We start from the raw sequence: 16625 nt of genomic DNA, 5'->3' as shown, positions 1-16625 counted from the left end.
AATATGCGGGTGAGCATTGTTATATTGCAAAATTACTTTGTTGTGTGTGTCGGTATATTGTGGCCGTTTTTCTAGCAATGCTCGGCTCAAACGCACTAATTGTCGTGGGTAGACCATGCATGTCTAAGTACAAACAGATTTAATGTGAAGCCGCATAAGGCTCAGTATAGCAGCTATACTTGACAAGATCATTCAACTGGTTAGTTGGATAATTGTGGAAAATGCAAAATACAGCGACCTCGCGGAACCTATTGAAACAGTTGCACACACGTAAAGAAACGATGTTCAACGTCCCTTGGCTTCAATTCATACGGCACCCAATTGCCTACCTTTCGGATCATGCTCATTGCTTTCAAACTTTGGCGAGTGGTTGGCAGAGTGACTTCCAGTAATTTTTCGACAAAACTTTGCGACGGGTTTTGATCGAGCAATACCTCCGTCTTCAAATTCAGATCAAAATTGCCACTTCTATATCGTGTAAATTAGTTCCGACACGTTCGTGTCGTGTAAATTAGTTCCGACACGTTCGTTATCGTGTATAGTAAAAGCATTGAAGTATTTCAATAGTACACTATTGAAAAACCTATCTCATTTGACCCATGTCAACACCAGTCAATCAGAACGCGTTCTGAGGAAGAGAACAAAATATCTGCTGCTGTACAACAAATCGTTCGAGAAAAATGTTCCGACAATTGTTGAATATCGTAGTGAGTTTCTCAATTTGGTCCTTCTGAATGCTAGAAACGAATCCCTACAGCATATCGATAGTTTTTTACAAAAAATTATGCAAATCCGAAATGAAATAGTCGACATTAAAATTCTATATGCTGCTATTTTTATAGCCGTTAGGGCCGCCCATTAGTGAAAAAGCTACAAACGAGATCAGATAAAAACAAACCTCTCAACAAAAATTGGATCAGTTTGGATTCTATCGCCACTGCGAGCAGATGTATTTTGTGTCGTTTGCAAAGCTAGTTTCGCTTGCGACAAGAGCGATTACGTCACAGCTGCCAGTCATTTGCATTGGTGAAAAAGCAACGGTGGAGAGCATTACACAAAATCAGCCGTTCTAATGACTCTAAATGTTTTCTAAAGAACTATTAGGATTTGTTGTTCGCAAATCGAAGGGAAATATCCTCAGTCTAGTGCAAATTTAGAACAGTTTGGTTAGATTTGTGCACTTTTCGCTGTGTGAAATTCACAGTAATCGAGATCAAGTGAAGCCTTCTTTGTTTTTGCGAAAAATGTGGAAAAGGGGAATGCTTGCATAATTCATACAATTGATCAACTAATTGATATTCGAAAGTGTTAAGGAACACGTCAGTTGTTTTCGTATTCACGACATCCAGTTATGTCTCTGACATTACCCACCCGCCTTTTTGCACCTAAAGACTGTCCCAGAAAGTATGGACGCACTTTGATTTCGCTGTAAATAAGTGTTAGATATTCAAATTTTATTCGATATACTGATAATATTAGACTACAACTACAGAATATTATTCTCAACATTTGCTACTTACAACAACAGGATCCTTGTCATGGGTAGAAGTCGTTTTTGTAAACATTCCTTGAGATATATTTCGCTGTTCATTGAAGCAGTGGTGATTAAGGCTTTCGAAATCTTACCGCAGCTACAAATTGCTTGCCAGACCATAGCTTTCTTACTAATTTTATGACCTCAATCGATGTCTCGGACTGGTTTAACACTTGTCCTTCTCGCACCGTATAATATTGTGGTCCCGGCAAGGATTTGTAATCGAGTTTCACGTAGGTTTCGTCGTCCATGATTATGCAGTTCAAATTTCCAGAAAAAATCGTATTGTACAGCTTTCGAACCCTCGGCCTGATTGATGCTTCTTGTTTCGGACTACGTTTTGGTTGTTGCTGCTTTTTATAGGTTCGAAGATTCAAACGTTCTTTAGCACGAAGAACATTTGACTTCGAAGTGCCCACTTTTTTTGGCCACATCCCGAACTGAAACCTCCTTCTTTTGCTCGAACGCCTTCAGTATACGTTTATCCAACTGAGGGTTAGCAGGACCTTTTCGGTTTATCCCCGTTTTCGGTTTATCCCCAAAGCAGTTATCCTCACCGAACTTCCTGATTGCATTTCGCACGGCTTTTTCACTTACTCCTTCCATTTTTGCTATCTTTCTCAGTGACAGTCCGCGTTCTGTGCACCATTTGTACACAATTTTTCGACGTTGTTCTGCTGAAAGTCCCCGCATTTCGAATCAAACTAATAGAATCGAATAAACAACTACACAAGTGGTTAGAGAAGAGTGTAAACAACAGGACGCAGCCATAAAATTTGACAGATTCTGAACCATTGCGGAATGGCAGCGGTTTTTGGTTGCGTCCATACTTTCCGGGACAGTCTTTAATTAATAGTACCCAACTGATTTTCACAAATTCATCGAAACTTGTAAGCATGTTGACGGAAAGTTAGGCTCAACCATAAAACAGTGATATTTTAAAGTAGATACCGTCTGTTTTTTCGCGAACATCAACTACTACATCACCACTTACAAGTTTTTGTAATATTCTTCATTTAAACATGCTTGGGAATGGAACAGTGTGCGCAAACAATTTATATTTTGCGTTAACTCTACACTGATATACCTATGAAATATGCAGAGTTCCAAACACATGAAGTCACAAGAACAGTTGATACAGATTGGGTCACAACGAGTGATGTTGAATTTTAACATTACACAATCCAATGTTTTATTTCAAAACTAATCCACAGGTATGTTGGAACCTATTTAAAATTCAAAAAATAAATACTTCCTGTTTACATGAGCATGGTTGTTTCCTCTAAATTCATCGTTATTTTATGTCATGTCAATACAGTGTGTTGTTTCGCCAGAGTTCTTTTTACGCTGTTATAAGTCGGTAACAAATTATACCCCCTGTTATGACTATTATAAGTCAGTAACAGTCGGTAACTGTTATAGGGCGGTAACAGCTCGTTAACAAATTATGCCCAGGCGAACCGAAGGAAGTGGCCATAGATATTTAACAACGCCATCTGGAAGACTCATGTAATATTCAATTCACGACCACTGCCGATCGCCAGCTGAAAGCTTGATTTTCGAAAATTCGAGATGACATAATCTAATGGTACTATTCTAGTTTTAAGTTAGTCGTTAATTAATATTAGAAAATACCCTTGGCATCTTACAGCTTAAGCAGTGTGCCTAAAAATATATTGTATTTTTTTTTCGTAACAGGTTCATTCTGGTAGCACTCTTTTTAACTGAAGTTTTGAATTAGTAAAGTACCACAATGGTTTCATTGGTTTTTGTGATGGTTTTGCTCAACTCTCCAAAAACATCCAGATTTTGGTATGAACTTAAGACCACCTTGCCGAACTAGAATTCTGGCAATTTGCTTATTGTTCTGTCCTTCAAACCGCATAAATTGCTTTTAAAATACATAGTTTGTTCAATACTCGAAACTGTAATCGAATTCGAGAGACCGCTATTAGATACCATGCAAAATTGTGTTGTTTTCCGGGTTGGTTCCGTTGTATGCCATAAATGTCACTTATTTTGTATGAAAACCAAGTTGTAAGCGACTATCATAATTTTCGTTCAAAAATATATAAATTCACAACAAGTTAACTGCAAAATATTTCGAAACAAGCTACAAGGATGTGAATAATAGGCTATTACATATACCTCGTATGAACATGACGCTGGCCGTCCCACTCATAAACCCAAGGACCCAAAAACTCATTTATCCGCAGTAATTTTCGATGGTGCGGTTAGCATTGAACGGTAAAATATTGGCAAGGAGTAGTAAAATGGACAGCAGCACACGTACCTTCACATTGATTACTGCTGGAGCTTTGTTCGCCTGCTGTGCTTTTGGTGCAATATCCTTTCGCTATTCGGTACCATGGATCCTGAAAAAGAAACAACCGTTAAAAAAAATAAGTGTACTGGTATAACGTTGGTACAACAGATATGAAAGTTAGTTAATAAGCTTTTCATTAAAGCAAGCACTCATGTTCGGTGCGGGTTTGAAGCACATGAATCTCAGTTTATACAATAGAGACAAATTCAACGAATTAAAACTCTTTTGGGTGCCATACTACTTTTCAATGTATATTTAATGGAAATCAGTTAAACTGTACGATCGAAAGCATTGTCTGTTCGCATCTTCTTATTTTGAAACCACAACAGAAGGCCAAAGCTCCCAGTTGACGTCGGTTTTGTTAACTAGTTGTCTTCATACACATGTGATAAGAACTTGGTGGTATTTAGTTATAGAATCTTTTGACGTGCCTACAATCAAACGATAAGCGGCATTCTCAATTTAACTCACTAAGGCAAACAATTTCCTTGTGAAATTGCCTGAAATCTCGGTCTTTTTATATGGCCCTAAAAAGGTCGTTTGACAAAAAATATAAGTTTGAAAATAGAACTTTATTGTAAATGGATTGCCTACATAAATTCAAAGATAAACGTAGATTTAACTTTAAATTCAAATTTTAGCAGGAATTCATCCTGCTCCCTTTAACAACTACGACCGTATACTCGTCTCGTTTTCCCTTTCGGCAAAACTACTAGCACGTCGTGTTTAAATTTACAAACCAGAGTGCCACCACCAGTCCTCACCACAAGCACAACTGATGAATCGCGGGATACGGGATCAGAACAGGCTACATATAGCGCTTCTGAAGTTTCCGCTCTTGGTGAAAGCACAAACCGAACCCTGTGTGACCGACTGCGGCAGGCGTTACGGAGTTCCTAATGTGCTGACGCGGAATGAAGACATAGAAAAAAAAGTTTGTTAGCTTAAACGAGATTTAACAGTTGAAATAAGAGCCAAGAGTTACTGCGAAGCAAGCGCAGTGCGAAGAATATATGTTTTGTTACACACTTAGAAAAAATTGTGTAAATTTGCGTTTTTATCATCTGCTCGTCAAAATCGATATCTATTTCATGTGAACAAAAGTAGATTTTAAACAATGAATCTTGAATTAGGTCATTTTCAAATCAGTTCACTCCCATCTCTTGTTGCAGTGTATCCCTACTTCCTTCTATGTGAAAAAAGAATGGGACGAATACGTTTTTATCATATAGCTAAGATTTTCCTACATAAGATAAATCAATTATGCTCAACCGCTTCATCAATCTTCTTGTGAAATGAAGAGGAACGCCTAGCTTGTGGAGTTACAATTAAGTTTTAAAATTAATGGAGCCACCAGTAAATTATTCTGGGCCGGACCGTCGGATTTATTGTATCATATTGAAAGTTTCTCTTACTGAGCTGAAAGCAAGCCAACGCAAGTACAAACGTACACTAAACTAAACTAAACTAAACTCAATTCAACTCAACTCAACTCAATTCAACTCAACTCAATTCAACCCAACTCAACTAAATTAAACTAAACTAAACTAAATGAAATGAAACGAAACTAAACTAAGCTAAACTAAAACAAACTAAACTAAACTAAACTAAACTAAACTAAACTAAACTAAACTAAACTAAACTAAACTAAACTAAACTAAACTAAACTAAACTAAACTAAACTAAACTAAACTAAACTAAACTAAACTAAACTAAACTACACTAAACTAAACTAAACTAAACTAAACTAAACTAAACTAAACTAAACTAAACTAAACTAAACTAAACTAAACTAAACTAAACTAAACTAAACTAAACTAAACTAAACTAAACTAAACTAAACTAAACTAAACTAAACTAAACTAAACTAAACTAAACTAAACTAAACTAAACTAAACTAAACTAAACTAAACTAAACTAAACTAAACTAAACTAAACTAAACTAAACTAAACTAAACTAAACTAAACTAAACTAAACTAAACTAAACTAAACTAAACTAAACTAAACTAAACTAAACTAAACTAAACTAAACTAAACTAAACTAAACTAAACTAAACTAAACTAAACTAAACTAAACTAAACTAAACTAAACTAAACTAAACTAAACTAAACTAAACTAAACTAAACTAAACTAAACTAAACTAAACTAAACTAAACTAAACTAAACTAAACTAAACTAAACTAAACTAAACTAAACTAAACTAAACTAAACTAAACTAAACTAAACTAAACTAAACTAAACTAAACTAAACTAAACTAAACTAAACTAAACTAAACTAAACTAAACTAAACTAAACTAAACTAAACTAAACTAAACTAAACTAAACTAAACTAAACTAAACTAAACTAAACTAAACTAAACTAAACTAAACTAAGCTAAACTAAACTAAACTAAACTAAACTAAACTAAACTAAACTAAACTAAACTAAACTAAACTAAACTAAACTAAACTAAACTAAACTAAACTAAACTAAACTAAACTAAACTAAACTAAACTAAACTAAACTAAACTAAACTAAACTAAACTAAACTAAACTAAACTAAACTAAACTAAACTAAACTAAACTAAACTAAACTAAACTAAACTAAACTAAACTAAACTAAACTAAACTAAACTAAACTAAACTAAACTAAACTAAACTAAACTAAACTAAGCTAAACTAAACTAAACTAAACTAAACTAAACTAAACTAAACTAAACTAAACTAAACTAAACTAAACTAAACTAAACTAAACTAAACTAAACTAAACTAAACTAAACTAAACTAAACTAAACTAAACTAAACTAAACTAAACTAAACTAAACTAAACTAAACTAAACTAAACTAAACTAAACTAAACTAAACTAAACTAAACTAAACTAAACTAAACTAAACTAAACTAAACTAAACTAAACTAAACTAAACTAAACTAAACTAAACTAAACTAAACTAATTTGAAGTCTCCATTATGGTACCAGACAATTTTCTCTAAACATCACGTAAATCTGTAATCACGACTTTTGCAACAAAAAAGTTTGATTGTCATCACGTTTGAGCAGCTTTCTTCACTTTGCATGCCTTCAGCCCCAACATTGCGAGCCGCATTTGGCAAAAAAAGATTGGGATTTTTCTTAATCATGGCTACCACCTTCTTGTCCATTTGTCGGGTGCATGCTATTCGATTTGTTCCACTTCCAACTAGTCAAGCTCTGGTCAAATGATTTTCAAGCACAAAACATGGTAATTTTCTGTAAATTTAGTTCCTTGGCAAGAATCGCGTACCGATAAATTTGGATTTTGCTTCCCTTTGTACAAAATGCTTTGCGTACGAAATTCTAGCAAATAGAAAAAGAATGTAAAGAGGTGCTGTCATATAAGTGAAACGTTTCAGTGAAATATTTCAAAGTCTATACTGAAAGAAAAAAGAGTCCGAAATTTTTTCGCGGACAAGCTTTAAATATAATTGCAGCCAACAGCACTTAAATATAGTATCTTTGTTTCCGTGTTTTTAGAATAATTTTAGGTTTTGCAAAATGAGAAAAAAAATCATTTATTTTCAGCTCAAACCTGTTTGACAGTGGCTGTCTCCAAATCGGAATATATTACTGCGCCATTGCTTTTCAATCAGAAAGTCGACTTAAGTGCAGTATTTTTGGTTCCCTTCATTGCGAACGAACGTATTTTCTTTCTTTTCGGATGATATCGATTTCGGAAAACAGACTCAATATATTATGTGATCTGGATTCATGTTCTGAATTTCCCAATTCTGTTTGGCTAGAAACACTTGAGAAAAGTATTTAAGAAGGCACCGATAGGAAGGAATGGATTTGTTCTCTTTTTGTTTTTATTTAGGTACTCCCAATAGCATTCAATTATCTTTCGCTACTTTTACGCTCACGGTTGACTTTTGGAACGAACATCGCATGTATAGGAAAGAAAATTACATTTTAAATAATACCATTTCGGCTTGTGTACGCAGTTTTCCATTCTACAAACCTCTTTTTGGATGGCTGGCATACTGGCAGCGACCAGCAAATGTCTTGTGTGGAGTAAAACAACATATCTTTCTTTCTCTCTCCCTCTCTCGAGTATCATCCTACGGAACGCCAAACACCCGTTAGCCATGTGCAAATTTATGCTACTGTCGCATACTATGTGCAGCAGCGCAACATTGGCATCGGGTAACGTCTGTCGGCGTCTTCACAGACTCGACGACGCCGCCTTGCCCCGGATGTCATCAGCGCAGTGTGAGTTTCGATGGAAGTTTTTGTTTTACTTCAGTTTAACCAGACCCTGTCAGCTTGGAGCGAAGTCAGTTCAGCAACGCCATCGCACGGCATCACATTCAACATATCATGTCAATTGTATGGGTGCGCAACCCTGCTATTTTGGCGCGCACGAATTTGACATTTTTCTCCCCTACTTCTATGTATAAGATTCGATGCGGGCTCGCCTGGGGGCGACATGCTCGCAAAAAAGGATGTTGCCAATGATTTGTTCGGGAAATGTGAGAGCTGGATATCTTGTTAATATGATGTCTTTGGTTTAACATAACTTGCTTTCGGAAATAATGTAATCAAGAGGAACTCTTTTTGTTTGACTTTCCAATAAGAATAGATAATACTAAGTTTCATTGTATGATTTCTCCATGTGCAATTAGTCGAAACAGTACCTTCTCCTTTTAGTAAAGGCCGACATGGTGGAATAACGAATAATTTAATTTGAAAAAGAAAAACTGCTTCCGACATAACAAGTCATAAGCATGTTTATATGAGAAAGAAACTGGTTTCAAATGAATCCTACTGACAAATAATAATGCGTTTTATGCTTGTACTGCAATAATTCATATCACTATGAAGCATCTCAGTCCAAGTATCTCGAAGAAAAGCTCTATTTGTTCTCTCTTCTGAACGCTAATTAAACGACAACTCTTAGAGCCCTTTTGATGTGAACTACTCAGCAAGTAACCCATCCTGGTTGCTGTGGAATCCTCTTTTGCCATTTATGCCTTCAGAAGTGGTAAGCTCTGAACGCCTCGCTGGCTGATTCGGTAAATCCTATGAATCTGGACGAAGCATTCCCGCTTGCGATCAACAGTAGAAGCATAGAGTTTTATGACTATATTCTTTGGTGGTGCCGTTTATGACCGTTTTTATCTTGTTGGCGTGGTTCACGTTTGAGAGACCCGTTCATCCTGCATCATGAAGAATGGATTCAAATGCAGACGCCTGGTGTTTCATCGGTACGACAAAGCTTCTTGCAGCCCCAATGTCAAACCAATTAGGGGAAAGTCTTATAAAGCGCCCCTGCTAGCCAAAATGCCCCCTTCCCTTTCTTAATCATTGAAGACTTTTCTGAACCAAAGTTTTATCACTAACACTATCTTTTAGTAGGATCTTTCTGCTATGCAAGTTTGGTGGTTGTCGTTTGCAGGAAAGTATGAAAAAACTAAAAATTTCATTTGGCAGCTTTTCGATGTAAAGTTTTGCTTCGACTAAATAGATGTTTTATCCACCATTTCTTTGACATACTGATTATTTCAAAACAGTGACTTTATGGACATTTCAAGAAGCACAATGCATCGTTGTTGCGGGATAAAATGTCTTTTGTTGTGTGTCATGCCACTGATTGGTTGTGAGACATATTTTACGGTTGCTGGGGCATTATGTCTGAGGCGAGCGAAAATAACCAAGAATGTGGCCGTTTTGGAAAATGTGTTTATATCAATCAATTCTCATCTTTTCTATTGGAATCATTGAAAATTATGTTCCTCATCAGTATTGCAATGAAATACTTACATATACTTACATTCTCGAGGAAAATATATCAATACACTTGGAAATATCTCAATGTTTTCTTAAGGGGGGCATATTATAACACTTTACCCTACTTCCACTCGAATCGCCACGGGGGATCCACCCACTACCCACTGAACCTGCACCAGTCATCTCCGTATTGGCTCATATACTGCTTTGAAACAAAAATACTTGCAAAGTTCAAACTAAGGGCAGTGGCTTTCGGTGAATGGATTTTTTTTTCTCGGTGATCTCTTTTTACAACGACTCACTGCTTTGAAAATATTGAATTCAAACGCTAATTGAAAGTGAAACCGCCGCAAGTCGAAAAATTCCTACTGGCAGATTTATTTTTGTTGGGAAAATTAGTAATAATTAGTTTCCAAATCGTTTGAATTTTGGTTACGGATTTATTATCTAATTCTTATTAATTTGCAGCTGTGATTGAATTGTATATGGTCTGAATCCTAGGATATCGAAAAGAAGAAATTCTAGGACCACCGATAAATTATTTTGTTTGTCGTGAATACGACTTATTTTACTATGAGGCGCCTTTTCAAATTTACCCTCTGAGAGAGTGATAAGTTTTTGATTGTGAATATCTCTTGTTTTATCTATCGAATCAACATAATTTTTGCTACACGGAGAACCCTTCGATCAAAAAATTGCGATTTTTTGATTTTTGCGATAGTTGATTTAACTCATTTCTTTTTGATTCAACCAATATGGTTTTTGATTTGCATATATTCAAGTAGTTGAAAAATATGTTGTTTTGAATACTGTCAAATGCCGGAGACAGTTGAAAGCAAAATAATAATCGCAATGCAAAATCAACAACTTTTTCAGTTGAAATCTGTTCGCGTCGCTTCAAAATGTCAATGAAAACAACATCGATGGTTAAAGCGTTTGGTGAAATTGTGTTCATTCGATTTGAGAAATTTATGATAACAAGTGCTTATCTAACAGCGGTGTTGTGATAAAGTTAACCTTGTTTAAGATGAAAAAGATTTGGTGACAAATTAGAAAATGTTAATGAATGATCATCTCGTAATCTTTCAGGTATGGGCATAAATTTTATGCTTCAAATTCGAGCTGTTTTACCTCCAGCTGTTTGATACCGATGATGAAGTTCATGCATTAGCAATAAAACGCTTTTTGACATGAATTTAATTTATAAAAGTATCAGGAGCGAAGGGTTTCAAACACACAGAACGCGCTGCGATTGAATGGCTCGTTTGAATTGCCGTCGCAAAATTCCAACTCCCAGCGGTTGATGCATCCAAGCTCATATAAATTGACTAAAATTATCAGTGCATAACTTCAGTTCACCCGTTTGAAGGCATCATCTTTCAATACTCATTTTAGGTAAATTTAATAATTTCGCTAATTTACTCGCCCCTCCGGGCACTTTTGCTGATTGAAAACGTTTTTATACATCAATCATTTCCGATCGAATCAGAAGTATTTTTTTAGAATCTAGATCTTCAATGATCTCGACTTGACATGATCATGATCATATAAAAATCAAAATCACTTAGAGATCAGATCAGTTCTGATTTCGTAATGATAATTTATTCCTTGGTTAAGATCACTTGAAATCAGCAGTGATCGGTGGTTTTCCCAGCCCTGTTTATAACTAATAAAATGTCAATATAAAATACTGTTTATTTTTTAACAACGATATTTATTTCATGAATCTCAACATACCGAACTTATTTCAAATAGATCATGACGTGTATCAGTATGTATATTTTGATTATTTTCGCAAATCAATAACATTGTTCGAGTTGATTCAACTGTTTGCAATGTCTAAAACAAAAAAAAAACGATTTATTTTTCAACTAACAGAATTTTGTTTCAATAACAACACCAGTTATTTCAACTAAAATATTTGTTGAAATTGAAAGGTATGTGTCCTCACTAATTGACAGCATTTTTTTTTTCAAACAGTTAAATTAGTTGTTTCAACCATCGTTTCTGCTAAACGAAAAACAAAAATGACAGTTTAGTTAAAACAACAATCGATTAGTTGTACCAAAATTTTAACCAATCGAATTCAGGAAATCAACTAATATTCTGGTTGAAATGGGATCGCGGGCGGTTCCGTGTACCGCACACCATCATATTCCCATTAGAACAAATGACCTCGTAATAGTTACATTTGCTGAACCTGATGGAGCCCGCCAGACCCACATCCACAGAACATTTCGTCACTTCCAATAATCGAAATTCAGTCGAGTCCCCGTAGACCCAATCAGAAACCAATTAATCCAGCCCAGTCTACTCAGGCATCGCTGTTATTTATTGGTGGCATTGTCCTAATGCAACTAATCAGTTCTGTCCATCGTGACTAGGTTAGGCCCCTAACCTAGAATGGGACTCTCGAATCGCCCGTCCGTCGGTGTGAAGCCGGATATCCACAGCAGGGCCAGACGTGAAGTCGTGAGCCATCCGTCCATCCAATCAATCTCTGCTCGAAACTGTGTGCTTTCGGCAAAGTGGGAAGCGAACACAGCGCTTACAAAACAATCAAAGCCAAGGCTGGCGGCTGCCATTACAGAATGAAGAATTTATTGCTCAGATTGTGTTTGTAAAGCGTAAAGCCACACGAACGAAAAGGCGAAACTTTCATTTCCACATAATCGCCTTAATGTATGTATCTACACTTCGATCGGTAACCGATGCCGATTGGGTTGCTTGTGTAGGCTCGCAGTAGATGACAAGCCTTGGTTCCAATAATGATAACGTACGAACAGGGGGTGGCCGAAATGAAGGCACGTTTGTTGAATATTATGAATATAACGTACGGGTAAACTTTCACCCGACGTCTAATCAGTGCCGACACCGAAAACGAAGCATGTAATCATCGAATAAATAACTTTTGAAACATATGGAAAAATCGACGGAAAAGCTTATTCATTCAATCGTTATGTTCTGGGGGCTTTCGGTGCTTTTGTGAAAGCGCGATGGATATTGGGGTGAATTATGAGCGGGTCTTATTTAGCATTCAATTGACGGGCCCAAGTCTGTACGATTTTTGAGTACGACTCTATGAAAGGATTTGCGATAAAAGCTGTTTGTTTGGGGACGGAGTTGACACCGGTATTTTCATGTTTAATTGTTTGGCTGTTTTGTTATCGTTCCATCTGTCACCGTTGAATGTTTAGAGGTAATCTTTTGCAAATAAGGCAGGCACTTTAAACATTCCGTTGAAAATTGTCCGAAATGACTTGATTCAAGAGTTTTGGCTACTACTAACCGATTTGTGTTGATGTGATGTCTGAATGGCGGCCGGCAACCAGTAAGTTGACATTTTGTTTCATTCGAAACATTACACGCCAATGATTTTTGTTTTATTAGTGACGTTAAAAATAGGGTAAGCTTCACAATATTCTTATCGGACAACGTTGAACTGCTAAATTGTATTACCAGTGCAAAATAGCTAATAGATTTTATCGATGTTCATTATGATAATGCTCCGACTGATAAATCATGTGATTCCGACGTTTCAATAATGAAAATTTCAGCGTTGAAGACAGGCCACGCTCTGAACAACTAAACATTCGAAGACAAACGCAAGAGGAGCTTGCAGAAACATTGGAAGTGACTCATCAAGCAGTTTCGGTACGATTAAAAGCCATGGGAATAATTCAAAAGCAAGACAGTTGGGTGCCTTATGAACGGAAACCGAGAGATATTGAAAGGCATTTTTTTTACTGGTGAGCAACTGATTTGAAAGGCTTAAAGAGGAAAAAATACTACGCTATGCCCGGTCAATTGTTGCCATCGACCTCAACATTAACACCAAAGCCGTATATCCATGGTTCGAAGATCATGTTTTGTCTCTGGTGGGACCAAAAGGGTGCTGTGTACTGTTATGAGCTGCCACAACCAGACGATACCTTAACGGACGATCGGTATAAGCTGTAATTGATGCGTTTTAGCCGTGCATTACGAGAACAACGGCCGGAATACAAGCGAAGATATGATAAAGTTATTCTCCTGCATGACAACGCTCGGCCGCATGTCGTAAGAGTTGTGAAAAAATATTTTGCCGCATTCACCGTATTCTCCTACCATTGCTCCATCTGATTATTGGTTGTTCCGACGGATGCAGCACGATCTGGCTTCAAACTTGGATCATTTAAAATGATGAAAATTTTTCATGCCACTGCTTAGTTTTCGTAGGTTACCAGTGATTTCTGCAGGCTATTCAATGTGTTTTTATATGAATTTCTTTTTGATGTTCCCTGTGATTTTGTATCAACTGCTGTGATTAACTATCGTCTGAAAGTTTTATTATGGAAATTATTTTCTTTGGAACATTACACCAAAAGTAAAATGAAAAAACGAATATTAGAGCATAAATAAGATCGCGAATTCTGAATTCTAGAAGCGATTCATGTTGCGGTACAGGGTCCGGCACTCGAAGTGTAACAAACTTCAGACCTTCGAGCCTGGCGTCAAGGTAAATGCGACATATTTTCGGGAAAGTATTCTGGAGGTTGCTTTGAAGCCGTGTGCAGACAAACATTTCGGTGGCAGACCATGGACGTTTCAGCAGGACTCGGCACCGTCTCACAAAGCTCGAGTGAACCAAGAATGGCTGAAAAACAACGTTCCGAACTTCATCACGTCCACACAATGGCTCTCGAATTCACCAGATGCGAAACCAATGGATTAATCTCTTTGGGCCATTTTGGAGAGCAAAGTCCGAACTAAAAGATACACCAGTCTCGAGGTGCTGAAAAAAGTTATTGTCCGCGAGTGGGCCAAGTCACATTCGGGCAGCTTGCGATTCGTTTTTTGACCGTCTCAAGGCCATAGTCAAGGCAAAAGGTGGTCATATCGAGCAAAAGTGAATTGATTCTGAATTTTGTATTATTTTTACACATTTTGTACTTTGAATTAAGTAAAAGTAATTTTCCAAACTGAATTTATGGCCTTTTTAATTGGTTACACTTCGAGTGCCGGACCCTGTAGATTGCTTGCAGTTTGAATCAGTTGGGGAGTAAGTTCGCTTTCGCATCTTATTCGACACAGTCCCTACAGTTGTCTACGATCAGGACGACAGAAGCTAAAAATAGCGAACAATAAGACACCTTTGAAATGAACAAATTTGATTACCAAAGGACAAAACCTACGTGTTCAACTTCATTCTGACTTCAAACGCTTCAGTAACGTATTTTTTCGTTCGGTACTTTGTACGGTGTGCAAATATTAGGGGCCGGGTGGGGTCTAAGATTTTTTATAAATTATTTTTCATTCTTTATATTTTCTTATAGAAAATAGTTTCTTCTAGTTATAGTTTCCTTCAATTTTATGGACAATAAACTTCCTATCGTTTCTATCAAAAGCACGTTTTTATAGTCCGTGCTCATCATTTAAAAACTACTTCAACAATTTTTTCCAAAATTTTGTACACACTTTCTACTTATAAAATACCCAACCCCAACGGTTTTCTTTTTCTTTCTCATACTTTGGGGAGATACTACAGCTACAAAATGGCGAATTTTCTTAGAAATGAAAATAAAAACGTTGGTATTGAAAACAAAACTTGTTGCTGTTAGAGTGAAAGCGTCACGCGAAGCGTCGAGGCGCGCGTGCGAGCTAGTTGCATTTGATAAAAGCAAACCTGTCAGAGTGAATGCGATGCAGTCCATCGCATTGAATCGCTTCGCTTCGGTCCGCGTTCTGCACTCACTCTGACATCAACCTTACGTTACATTTGATCAGGGACCCTTCCCCTTGTCAATCGCTGGTAACTTACGAGAATCAGCTAACGAGACGTCAATACTATGCCGAAGAGTACTGTATTCAATCTTTCAATCACTCAGAAACGATTGTAATGAAAATTGTGTCTAATTTTATGGTGCCTCGTTGTTGAACTGTTATGTAACCTAGCAGCTCAACATAAATCGCTAGGCAGACATGAAGTTTCTGCTACTTACAGAACACTTTTTTTAATTTGCACCGAAGTGAAACGTCTTTACTGTCGTGCCGAACGTAAACGAGTTTCGACTTAAACTGGCCGATTCAGGTAATACAATGTTTCCAGTTTTCCTTGAAAAAGGCCTACAGCTTTATTCCATTGATACACATGAATTTTATTGTACTTAACGTTGTTGTATTATAACTCTTACCGGGAGAAAATCCTGCATGATATAAGTCATGAAATCTAATGCCCACTGAATTTCGAGCCAGATCTTATTAAAGTTCTTCGATGATGACTGCATCAATGCGCGGATGCTACTTCAACTAAAAATTGAAACCTACTTAATCTTGGTTTTAAGCTTCACTTGAATAATGACACTCTTCCAACGCATTAGTCGAAAAAACGCCGGAATCACTATATTTGCGCTGCTAACTTTTTTCTTCACGGTTGAAAAGTAATGGAACCTTATTCGCCCCACCTATCATCAAAGTAAAAAAAAAAACGAAAAATTCTCTTCACTGATTCGGTCGTCTCACGAATTAAGTGCTTTTTCGTTTGGTCTATTACGTACCTTCCGAGTTTTGAGTGAAATATCCTGGTTTCAGAAATTGCCCTTCTGTCGTGGGGGGGCGGCACCTCTTTGTGGGAAACCAATCACATTTACCACAAATTAGTCACCGGTAAGCCAACCACAACGCCCCTGACAAATTTCAAACCGTTTCATACCCAACCGCACACACATACACACATACACAGAGAAAGCCAGACAAACTTTTTGGCAGCGAACCAGAAAACGAATCCATCTGCTTGTACTCGTTTACGTGTCCTGGAAGGATAAAAGTTGAAATTCGTTGTAACGTAACGAAGTTAAGGAAAAGTGTGCTCAATTATTCAGTATCTTGAGACCAGAGCCCAGAGTCAGACCACAGCGCAAACAACCAGTCGGTTGAAGAAGAGTAAATACACCGTACGGAAACTGGTTGATAATGGTCTTATTTCATACTTCTACTGCTCTGAGAATGAGTGGTTATAAATATTCATAAAAGGTCAAC

The 16625-nt window shown here is 36.8% G+C and overlaps 1 protein-coding gene across 1 annotated transcript in view; it reads right to left on the bottom strand.

Annotated features, from left to right (window-relative positions):
* The window catches only part of LOC131437353 (calcium uniporter protein, mitochondrial), a 394136-nt gene that overhangs the window by 281685 nt on the left and 95826 nt on the right, over positions 1–16625 (bottom strand). The window contains exon 2 of the mRNA XM_058606628.1: positions 3828–3909. Within this exon, the coding sequence (XP_058462611.1) occupies positions 3828–3909 (82 nt within the window). The remainder of the gene's footprint in view (positions 1–3827; positions 3910–16625) is intronic.

The sequence above is a fragment of the Malaya genurostris genome, chromosome 3 (assembly GCF_030247185.1).
Source record: "Malaya genurostris strain Urasoe2022 chromosome 3, Malgen_1.1, whole genome shotgun sequence".
Classification (NCBI taxonomy): domain Eukaryota; kingdom Metazoa; phylum Arthropoda; class Insecta; order Diptera; family Culicidae; genus Malaya; species Malaya genurostris.
Note: the sequence above shows the minus strand (reverse complement) of the source record. Positions and strands in the feature narration are given on the sequence as shown.